The following is a 10,968-nucleotide window of genomic DNA, read 5'->3' on the forward strand; positions in this document are numbered from 1 at the left end:
ACTTATTTTTGGGGACCCTCATCTTTGGTTCGCCATGTCCTTTTAAAGCGGTGGAAATACGGCTGCTCACTGTGGAAACCCACGCTCAAATCTTGTTCAATTCAATTTCACTCGTGGTGAATGGTGATAGAAATACGGAACATACAGGTGTTTTTTCTTCGCTGATCTACATGCATAAGTCTGTCTTTTTTCAAACTTAAATTTTGAAGTTTCAAATTTAGTTTCGGTTAGTAAATAAGGACTTCGGGGGAGTAACTAACACAACTTCTGATAGGATAGGTTTAGTCTTATTTAACATCAAAAGTGCATTTCTTTTTATTGGATTTCGCATCCTGAGTTCACTTTACCGCGAGATCACTGCTATAAACTAGCATTCATTCCACACTCCAACTGAACTAGGTAGGTAAGAATTTTCATCTTAGCTATTGCTCGCTTGTCCGGGGGCAGCCGTTGAAGCGGTCCCACCAGTGACATGGCAAAATATTCCTCCTCACTCAACCTGCTCGGCTCTTGGTGTGAAGATGCTGGCGGAATTTGTTGGCTGGTTCGAGATTCAACTGGATCCGGCTGATAAGATAATCCTGTTTCCCTCTCCCTAGTGGGAGACTTTTCAGGTGGATTTTCTAAACGATCTTGTTCTAGCGTACTGCTCTTAATGGCATCAGCTTCTTCTATTAGCTGAGATTCTGGATAATCTGAATTAGTTTCTTCCTGGTAGTTCAGAGCTGGTGCTGTTGTTTCGGAAGGATCTTGAATGCTCTCAGAACTATGTTCTGGTTCCGTTGATAAGTTTAGCAAAATTTCAGTCTCCTCCACAGGAATCGAAAAATCATCAGATTTATCGGAAGGTTCATCCAAATGCTCATTTTGACTATCGGAATTTTGATGGGTCTTTTCGTGGTTTTGCGACAAACTTTTTGATGAATCCATATCGTTATGATATTTGCTAAATTGGCCACGTAATTCAGTACTACAGGAAACTTGCGAATCGTCAACAATAGCAGCGTCCGACTTTGCTTTAAAGATCAGTTTTTTCAAAACAATCACTTTTTTTGGAACCTGTTCTTGATCCGGTTCAATCTTCCGCTTTGAACTGTGCTTAGGTGGCTCGATTGGTTTTGGTACTTTATGCAAATGCAAGTCATTAAGATTTTCGCTGGGCTTTTCCTGTGCATAATTGTTGCCTCCAGCAGTCGCAGTATTTTCTAAGCTCTCGCCAACATCAGAAACTGATGAGCTAACGTATTGCGACGTATCTGTAAGACTGAAAAATTGAAAAAAAAATGTAGAAACATAAATATTATAAATCCAAAGTAGGAATAATTCAATAATACAAATCTGGCTCTGAGGGCCTTAATAAGCAATAGAACTTATAATATGCTGGTGGTCGATTTCTTAAATAGAATTTGATTAGATGTTCCGAAATTTCAAAAGCGTTTTTCTCGTTTCGAGCAAACTGCTAGTTTCGCTCTTATGAAATGTTACGCTAGTCCCTGATTAGGATTCCAGGTTCATGTTTATAATTAAGTGAAGCATAATTTGTATAAATATTAGCACAAAAACAAAAATTACCTGTCAGCAACATCCTTCATCATCTGTCCATAGTCCATTTCCGAAAGTGTTTGGGTGGTGGTAACATAGAAATCTAAAAATAATTAAAAAAAAAATGAATTTTAATAAGCTTGTGATATATTGTTATCTTATTATGAATAATCATACCTTCCCCCCTGTCGACTGTTTGCCGGAAGTCCAACGGGACGGCATCATGGCGCAACGAGGTCCGGGTAAACTGCCTACGCATGAAGCGCTCCTCGAAGTGCGCCTCGCAAACGTAGCGCCGTGCAGTGGCCGGAAGCGAAAGCGCGTCCTCATTGCCGGACATCTTGAGCCATTCCTCGCGTCTTGGGTCCGTTGCCGGCGGCAGGGTAAAGAATTTGATCTTCCCAAAAGGGCCCCGCAGATTGTAACATTTGGCAAAGAAACAGGCGTTCATCCGGGGGACACAACTCGTGATTTCCTTGAACTTATTTTTAAGATAATTGCGAGAAAGTCGCGGTTTCACGCGTGAAATTCAAAAATTACACTGATCAAACAATTCCTTGCTGATCAAAACACAAATTGGAATGATTGTATACGCTTTCTTAAAAAGCAGTCGTTTCTGGCACAAATCGAGATACTGTAATGAGTAAAATGTGGTCTCGCTTCTTAGCAAAAAAAAATTTCAAATTTTTATTAACCAAGAGGTGTAAATTTAATGACCTTGTTCTAATCAAGATTTTCCGTAATCAAATACATGGCTGGAGTCAATTTCGTTGATGTGACGGTCGACTGTTTATCAGGGTTATTATTTGTCATTTTCAAAACAAACAAAATGGCCAATTTCGTATCGTAAAACTTACAGTTCACTTTTTATGCATAAAAATATATTTTTAATAGCGATATACGGCTTAGTTCAAACTCAATTTTTAATTTTGCTGTAAAAACAAAAGTAAGACCATTTACCTAAAACTTAAAAAAATGGAACTTCATTAATTTTTACAAAATATTCAAGAAATGGATAGAATGATTCAAATTCAAAACGTTTCAGAAATAACGTCAAGAACCAGACGCTGGCAACATTGATCATCAGTGCCGCAAATCGATGATGACACTGGAAAAAAAAGATTGAAATGTCAAAATTATACAACCGCGATAAAGACACGGCGAAGAAGATTGCAAAGTTCGATTCGGTTGCTGGCTCCAAAAAATATTACTTTTTATCGGAAAAAGTGTTCCGGGACCGCGTTTCTCACGTGTAAACCCGCGCGGCCAAGTTACTAGACAAGAGTTTTCGAAAAGTGAGAAGATTCCAGTCCGTTTGAGCTCCCTAGAACGCGGTGAAAATGTTTACAGTCAATACACATCAGCACGTAAGTTTGCCAATATGGTCGATGAAAGTAAAAGCCAGAATTTCACAAAAACTGCCCTTCCCACGTCAGACGGGGTGATTGAAATCGGATTTTTTTTTGTACCTTCTAGCAAATACTGTTTCACCTTACGCAAATCACTCCGCGGCACAGTAATTTGGCTTCGTTCAAGAAGCATCACAAACATAATCAGCAGCACGCACAAGGGAAGGAAGCGTCCGCCTGTTTCGGTCAGCCGGATTTCGTCCCCCGGTTAAAGCGATCGCTGGTGCAATTCTATACCGATAGCTTCCGGCAGTCGACAACACATGTAGAACAATCCAGCTGCACCGGTGCCAGTTTAGGTCCGGGCCAGTCCAGCGCCAGCAAACCGGACACGGCGCAGCTCTACGAACTGAAACTACCTCGTCGCATCGAAAGGAACCTCCTGAAGCACTACAGCAACATCCAGGTGGTGGCAAGCGATCGGGATGATGTTCCATGGAGCATAAGCCTCACACCGAAGGCGAGTCGGAGTGGACGTGGCAGGGAACCGGAAACAGTACTATTCAGTGGCTCTCTGGTACAGAAACTGGTCGGAAACTTGCTGGGAAATAGCAATGCGGGGGGACTTGCGGCTTCTTTGTTCCAGCAGCAGCAACAGCGAGGATTCAAGACGGTCCGATCGATCAATGCCGAACAGAAGCGCAACCCGGGACTGTTCACCAGGGTCAAGGAATCATTGGGTAAGTAATCTTCGAAAGACTGCTACAGAAATAGCCAGATAAATATCACAAATTTCTAGGACTATCTCACTTTAACACATAAGAAATCATTGTATTCCGGATTTCTTAAAACCAACAAGTTTTGGAAAGGAAAACGGTCAAAATTAAAATAAGAACCTATACACGCTACTCAGAAGGAAACTTTTTCAATTTAAAATAAAACTGGTTATTTCGAAGCTCTCATAGTTTTCTTATAATTCGAATATTCACTTACTTAAAATTGCATCATCTACTTCCAGCTGCTCCAGCACCGGCACCGATTTCCCACAAGTACGAACCGGTCCCGTTCAATGCGCAAACTATGACGCCGCAGCAGTTCGCCGAACCGTTCCACAAGCTGGTGAGTGACGTCAACGATCCGAACCTCTCGGAGGAGCAGCGGCAACGCTTGAAGGTGGCCTTCGCCGAGGGCTATCTGACCGCGACGCACCCGGAGCACGCCAATCGCTCCGGCAAGGCGATGCGGTACCTGAAGGTGCTGCAGCAGCTGCTGATCATCGCGTTGTTTATCGGGATCTTTATCAGCTTGTTCGTGTCGACCAACGGGTCTGTCTTTAGGTCTGCTATCGAGAACTTTGCAATTGATTATTTGGGCGTTGTGGTTGCTTGCGCATGTTATTCGATTGTATTGTTCGTGAACTCTTTTAAACTGATGATTGTTCTTTTTTCTGTTTCGTTTTTTGTTCTTTTGCAAATACTTGTCTTTCCTATTTTCAGTAGAATACAAATTGGCAACCAGGTCGAGGTGGACCCGGAAGATATTTCTGTCACATTTGAAGATGTGAAGGGTTGTGACGAAGCTAAGCAGGAGCTGAAAGAAGTGGTTGAATTTTTGAAAAATCCAGACAAGTTTAGCAACCTCGGGGGCAAACTACCGAAAGGTGTGCTGCTCGTAGGACCTCCAGGAACGGGTAAAACTTTGCTCGCTCGAGCCGTCGCTGGGGAAGCTGGAGTGCCATTCTTCCACGCCGCTGGACCGGAGTTCGATGAAGTCTTGGTTGGTCAGGGAGCAAGGCGTGTTCGTGATTTGTTCAGTAAGTATTTGCGCTGTTTCTTAAGTACTTGATTAAAGCATTTCTTTAATTCCTGTAGAGGCAGCTAAGGAACGAGCGCCATGTGTGGTGTTCATTGACGAAATTGATTCGGTTGGTGCCAAACGTACCAATTCCGTCCTACATCCGTACGCCAATCAAACCATCAATCAGCTGCTGTCGGAAATGGACGGTTTCCAGCAGAACGAGGGTGTCATCGTGTTGGGTGCCACCAATCGAAGGGACGACCTGGATCAGGCATTGCTTCGACCGGGTCGCTTCGATGTCGAGGTTGTGGTCCCGACGCCGGATTTCACCGGCCGAAAGGAAATCCTCACGTACTATTTGAGCAAAATACTTAGCCGGGAAATAAACGTGGACCAGCTGGCCCGGGGCACCACCGGTTTCACCGGGGCCGATATCGAAAATATGGTCAATCAGGCTGCTTTGCGGTTAGTTTTAAATTTTCAAACTTAAATTCTATACTACCTAACGGAACTTTTACAATTTCAGAGCTGCTATCGACGGAGCCGAAGTCGTCAGCATGAAACATCTCGAAAACGCAAGAGACAAAGTGCTCATGGGACCAGAACGCAAATCACGTCTTCCCGACGAGGAGGCAAACAAAATAACGGCTTATCACGAAGGAGGGCACGCCATTGTTGCTTACTACACAAAGGTCTACTCCTTCATATATACTTTTTTAAAGACAAACTTACCGAAAAACGTTTCATCTACAGGAATCACATCCGCTTCATAAGGTAACTATCATGCCTCGAGGCCCATCTCTGGGTCATACTGCTTACATACCGGAGAAAGAACGCTATCACGTTACCAAGCAACAGCTGTTGGCCATGATGGACACCATGATGGGTGGTCGGGCGGCAGAAGAGTTGATTTTTGGAGCCGATAAAATAACATCAGGTAAATAATGCGTTCTTCTGAAATAAATATATATCTCATACACTGCCCCTACTCGCATAACAGTCCCATATGAATTTTCGTCATTTTTCATCTAACCTGACAGTTCGTCATTTTGAACATAAGGCTTCAATATAAAACAATAAAAAAAGAGATTTTGTTCTAGAAATTTTGAAAAAAATATCAACTTGTGGCTGTCCCATATGAAATATACCCGCATAACAGTCCCATATGTGAAATATCACGGATTTGGTTTCTTTTCAATGCTTCTTTTTGCGAAATAGTCTTTGATTTATTGCTTCGAATCATTTAAAAAAGATTTAAACTCACTTGATGTCGAATTATGCACACTAGTTCTCGAAGCCAGGTCAGTAAGAAGGAAGGAATGTCTTCCTGAGCAAAAAACTAACCGATGCAATCAAAATCGTAAAAAGATTCAACTTACAATGAAGAATTCACGATATTTTTCCAAAAGTGTGTTTCTTTTTCTGATAACTGCATTTAGAAGTTCAAAAATGATCAAATTTAAGTTTAAGAAAGTAGCTTGGTTAGCAAAACACATTCTGGATGGGACTGTTATGCGAGTAGATTCGAAAAAGGTCTCAAATATGCTCGCATAACAGTCCCATAACGAATAAAATGGTGCTCCCGACCTTACCGATGGCCCAATTTCTAAAATTTCAGGTCGTACGATTTATTATGACAACCTAGAACACATTCCATCAAACGATTTTCGTTTATGCTGAATGTAATGGTTATAGTTTAAAAATATATTCCAAAACAGAAAAAGCTGATTTTCTCGCTTGCTTGTTTTTGCATATGGGACTGTTATGAAAGTAGGGGCAGTACACAGCTGATTTGAATCTATTTTCGAATTTCAGGAGCCAGCAGCGACCTGAAGCAGGCTACCTCGATCGCGTCGCACATGGTCCGCGAGTGGGGCATGTCCGAAAAGGTGGGTCTCCGAACGATCGACACTTCAAGGGGAGCCTTGGGGGGCTCTGGAGAAATGCTCGGACAATCGACGGTCGACTCCGTAGACACCGAGATCAAGAAGATTTTGAATGACAGCTACGAACGGGCTAAAACCATCCTGAAGCAGCACGCCAAGGAACACAAAGCGTTGGCCGAGGCACTGCTGAAGTACGAAACGCTGGACGCCGAGGACATCAAGGCCATTCTCGGTGGCGAAAAGATGCCCGTTGAGGATCATTGAACTTTTAAGACCAAACCGGCTAATGGTAGGTAAAACAACAACATAATCTCAACTTGTCTAGAATTCGATTGCACGAGCTACGGTTGAGCAGATAAATGTAATAAATGTTGCGATGAAAATATTCGCAAATAAAAGTTATAACGTTTTAATATTCAAATAAACCACGAATCTATTGAAACTTAGCTTCCTAAATTCGGTACACCAGTAACATCAAACAACTAGAAACGACGTTTAGGAATTTTCCAATAGACATAGCAAAGCTATTGACTGCTGTTGAAAATAATTTAACAATAAAACTTTATTTCCACAACGCTTGATTGTCCAGCTCGTGGCTGCGTTGTCAAACAAGAAAAGTTTGAAGACGAATGCTTACTAGGGCTAATAGCTGGGAATGGGACGATGGCGTAAATTTTGGTACAATTGTGCTGCAGTTAGTTATTACATAAGCCTTTCCATGGAACATAATATAATGCAAGTAATTTAATTGTTGAACGTTTAGTTTTATTTCCTCTCTTCGAAATTTCCTTCGTATAAATTACGCTCTATTGTAAGAAAATGTGAGAATTCTGTTTTAGCACACGAACAAGACAAGCAAGACGTTACTGAGAAAATGCAGGAAAACGTTTCACAACTTTCTGTAAAGCTGTAGACGAGGAAAACAGTTGAATGAACAAATCTGCTCATTAAAATGCAGAATAGAAAAATGTTCTGCTTATGAAGAATAAAGGATAATTTCGCTCAAGCTAAGTAAAATAAAATAAGTATCTCAGAACTGATCAGGTCGGTTGAAAGGGAATGTCTGAAATGGAGCTCAGGTGTCTTAAGGGTAAATCATATTAGGATTTCACAATGAATCTTTATTTTACGCTCTCTGCATTGGAAAAAGTTTTTAAACAAACTTCTAAACTAGATTGAATTTGAAAAATGAACACATTGAAGTAGTGATCATTTTTCCAAAAAACACTACGTAAGAAGAGCAGAATAAAGAAACATTTCAAAGTGTTAAGAAATATTCCATAATCATTTTCGTTTTTTTTTCTTCAAAGTTTATTTCCCACTCCTGATATTGATTTGTATTCTTTCCAACGGCGGGGCTCAGAATGCTACGGCGAACGAAGAGGGCTCACAAGTAGTACAATTTGTAGATGGTATCCTAAAAAACGTCGTACCGGGCTATTCAATTGCAAAGCAAATAGTAAAAGTAGCGATACGACTAGCTTCGCAGCTTTTGGAGGATTGAGGTAAGTTGAAAAGGTGCTTTAAAAAAAGTCAAAGTACAGACGAAAAGACAAACTTAATCTTTTTCTCCTGTCAGATCATACAATGTTTCAATGGTTGGCCTGTGAATTTGAAATGCGAACAGTCATACGTTGAATGGCTAAGAAGTAAGTCTGAAAAATATTAAATGATCGTGCAGGAAGATTATGATCGAATAATGTAATTTAACATTTTTGGGATGCGTAAAAATATTCCTGATCCTTAGGATTTTGTTTTATTTTTACTTATACCTCGAACTACTGTTCATTTAACGTAGCTGATAAAATAAGTAGAAGAATAGAGAAATCCTTGATATCCTACTATCGATAATACATGTCCTAATTGAACTAATCTACAAACCAAGTGAAAAATGGCGAACATTTTAAGTCTTTCAAATTCTTAGCAATCAATCACAATGTGGTTTTTTTTTGTACGTGCCGAGGACATTTTTCAAGCAAAGAATGATTGAAAACGAAGGCATTATTCAAAATGGTGGCTCCAGAGAGCAATCGAAATCTGAAAAATTAACTGAAATTCATAGAATGTTTTGGAAATGTTGACTAAATCAACGTTTTCAAAAATAGTGTGGCCAAGTTCACCTGGATCGAGCTTAATAAAATGATACAATTCACAAAAAAAAAGTTGGCATTCGTCTGCGATATTCGAAAATCAGAACAGAACGGTAGGATGTAGCCTTACATTTTATTTAGTCCTGCTAGTGCCTTATCATAATACTTTATTTATGTTACAGTTTTCCCCAGTGAGCTTCTAAGTGTTTTCAACATCATTCCTCCTGGCCGACCTCTCGGTTAAAATCCCCGATGACGATGTCGTTATCATGATTTTGGCAGCTTGATAACATTTTTTGGGCAGCCGTGGTATTCGTTTAGGTGAGGCTGTGTATTTCCAAGGTGTGATACTGATCTCCGCTAAGGTTACTCGCACCCCATCCGGCACAACGGGAGTGTTGAGAATCGGAGTTGTAAGATAAGAAGTTATCTGACCACTACCCGATAGTTTAGTGTATCGGGTCTCGAGTTGCACATTTATCTACCATCCGTCAGATGGGAAGCATCCTGACGAACAATCGTGAGGTGATCTAATGGTGGAAGCTGCACTTCGATGAACAGCCTGAACGGCGCACATGCAGGAGACCAAGACAGTGGGGGAAAGTACATCGCCGACGTAGCAAACAATGTCGAGGAGCCACTTCCAACGATGAGTGAAGTTAAAGAAGTCATTAGCCAGCCAAATAGTCGGCTGGAAAGGATAATATCGCAGCTGACTGCTGAACTCATCAAAGTTGGCCCGGACAAGTTGATCAATTGTCTACACCGGTTCTGTCTAATCGAAGCAATCGCTGGGACAAATAACAACATACACATAATTAATAAACAATAAGTAAAGTAACCATGGGGATAGTTTTTGTATAAAAGACAGCTGGGTGAAGTGAATTCCACTGCTCAAGTGCTGCACAACAGGTTATGGACCCAGGACTAGTGGAAAGGAGGAGCAGCGCAATCAACAGTGGCAAGAATAGCCAGCGCCGAAGGAATGACAACGAACCACTAACCATTGGGAGGTCATTAAGGCAGGAACCAGAGCCACTGGAAGGTCGGCGAGCCTGAGCCCGTGGAAGGTTATCGGACCAGAAGCCAACTGGAGGATCATCGGATCGGGAAGCCAGGTGGAGGTCGACAAGCCAGGAAACACGAGTGGTCGTCGAACAGGTGCCAAGGGAGGTCGTTGGGCCGAATCCATTGCGAGTTGAGTCGTGGCCACTGGAAGGTCGGCGAGCCTGAGACCGTGGAAGGTTATCGGACCAGGAGCCAACTGGAGGATCATCGAATTGGGAAGCTAGGCGGAGGTCGAAAAGCCAGGAAACACGGGAGGTCGTCGGACAGCTACCACGGAAGGTCGTTTTGTCAGATCCTTGGAAGGTCGCGAGTCAGGATTCATGGGAAGGTCGTAGTGCCATTGGTGAGGTGTCGGGCCAAATAAAGAGCGTCGAGCCGGAACAAAAAAGGTCGCCGAACCGGAGCCACTGGAAGATCGTCGGGCCGGTGCCAGCAAGGGAGTCGAGGCCAGATCCACTGGTAGTTCGTCGTACCGAAAGCCATGGCCGCCGGTATCATGAAACGTCGTCACGTCAATTAAGGAACCATGTGGTGGACTTACGAGGGGGGTACCATGGAAAGTCGTTGGACTGGAAAGCCAAGTGAAAGTCGTCGAGCTGGATCACTAGAAGTGTCATGCCTGAGGAAAGTCGTCGAGGCGGAAGGGAAGCTTCGAGCCGCAGGATGATCGCCGCTAGAGCCATGGTAGGTCGTTGTGCCACATCCCGGTGAAGATCGTCAAACTGGTGCCATGGAAAGTCATCGAGTTGCAATAGGGGCGAGAGCGTGTTCCGGTGCGTGCGTTGAAGAGAAGTAGTCCCATCTTCAGGAGGAGCCCCCGGAGGCAGTTTGAAGGCTGCGGAATGCGTGTGTTGAAGAGGAGTGTTGAGATTCGTCTCATCGAAGCAATCGATGAGATGAATAGCAACACACGCATGATGTCTGTTTGTTATTGATGTGTATGTTATTATTTGTCCCATCGATTGCTACGATGAGACAAATCTCAACAATGGTCCGGATATGGGGCACAGGACAGCTACCGGAGCAGTGGAAGGAGGGGTAATATGTCCAATCTACAAGAGGGGCAAATTGGACTGCGGGCACTACCAAGCGATCACAGCAAATTGATTTGTGGGCAGTCAACTGGTCGGCTTCATGGAGTGACAGCCTGCGAAGGACCAGACCTTCACATTACGGCAAATTCTTCAAAATTTCCGTGAACACCAAGTCACTTCGCATCATCTATTCACAGATTTC

At 42.6% G+C, this 10,968-nt stretch overlaps 2 protein-coding genes and 1 long non-coding RNA gene across 6 annotated transcripts; 2 read left to right on the forward strand and 1 right to left on the reverse strand.

The window, feature by feature from the left end:
* Window positions 1-280: 280 nt before the first annotated feature.
* LOC129747819 (uncharacterized) lies at window positions 281-2,103 on the reverse strand. The gene is made up of 3 exons (XM_055742180.1): window positions 1,720-2,103; window positions 1,573-1,645; window positions 281-1,264 (listed from the first exon to the last, which is right to left on the reverse strand). The coding sequence occupies exons 1-3, from the start codon at window positions 1,991-1,993 to the stop codon at window positions 361-363; spliced, it is 1,251 nt and encodes a 416-aa protein (XP_055598155.1). The 5' UTR covers window positions 1,994-2,103; the 3' UTR covers window positions 281-360.
* A 562-nt stretch (window positions 2,104-2,665) lies between these two features.
* On the forward strand, window positions 2,666-7,330 carry LOC129746649 (ATP-dependent zinc metalloprotease YME1L). 4 transcript variants are annotated; one of them, XM_055740441.1, is made up of 8 exons: window positions 2,666-2,909; window positions 3,019-3,631; window positions 3,910-4,228; window positions 4,391-4,704; window positions 4,763-5,153; window positions 5,215-5,380; window positions 5,442-5,625; window positions 6,504-7,330. In XM_055740441.1, exons 1-8 carry the CDS (start codon window positions 2,883-2,885, stop codon window positions 6,836-6,838), a joined length of 2,349 nt encoding a protein of 782 aa, XP_055596416.1. In that variant the 5' UTR covers window positions 2,666-2,882; the 3' UTR covers window positions 6,839-7,330. The 4 variants fall into 4 exon arrangements, with proteins under 4 accessions (XP_055596416.1, XP_055596417.1, XP_055596418.1 ...); XM_055740442.1 differs by having other exon boundaries at window positions 3,910-4,216; window positions 4,388-4,704; XM_055740443.1 differs by having other exon boundaries at window positions 3,910-4,216.
* Window positions 7,331-7,499: 169 nt separating this feature from the next.
* LOC129746650 (uncharacterized) lies at window positions 7,500-8,382 on the forward strand. Its single transcript, XR_008737341.1, has 3 exons — window positions 7,500-7,664; window positions 7,885-8,079; window positions 8,154-8,382. It is a non-coding gene; the product is annotated as an uncharacterized LOC129746650 (long non-coding RNA).
* The last annotated feature ends 2,586 nt before the right edge of the window (window positions 8,383-10,968 follow it).

Source organism: Uranotaenia lowii, chromosome 2, assembly GCF_029784155.1.
Source record: "Uranotaenia lowii strain MFRU-FL chromosome 2, ASM2978415v1, whole genome shotgun sequence".
Taxonomy (NCBI): domain Eukaryota; kingdom Metazoa; phylum Arthropoda; class Insecta; order Diptera; family Culicidae; genus Uranotaenia; species Uranotaenia lowii.

Excerpts from the sequence above, each read along its gene's own strand:
- LOC129747819 (XM_055742180.1), bottom strand. The coding sequence starts at position 1,993 with ATGAACGCCTGTTTCTTTGCCAAATGTTACAATCTGCGGGGCCCTTTT. Across the intron at positions 1,646-1,719 it reads AACAGTCGACAGGGGGGAAG|ATTTCTATGTTACCACCACC; the intron begins GTATGATTATTC and ends AATTATTTTTAG. Across the intron at positions 1,265-1,572 it reads ATGAAGGATGTTGCTGACAG|TCTTACAGATACGTCGCAAT; the intron begins GTAATTTTTGTT and ends TCAATTTTTCAG.
- LOC129746649 (XM_055740440.1), top strand. The coding sequence starts at position 2,883 with ATGTTTACAGTCAATACACATCAGCAC. Across the intron at positions 5,154-5,214 it reads GTCAATCAGGCTGCTTTGCG|AGCTGCTATCGACGGAGCCG; the intron begins GTTAGTTTTAAA and ends TTACAATTTCAG. Across the intron at positions 5,626-6,503 it reads AGCCGATAAAATAACATCAG|GAGCCAGCAGCGACCTGAAG; the intron begins GTAAATAATGCG and ends TTCGAATTTCAG.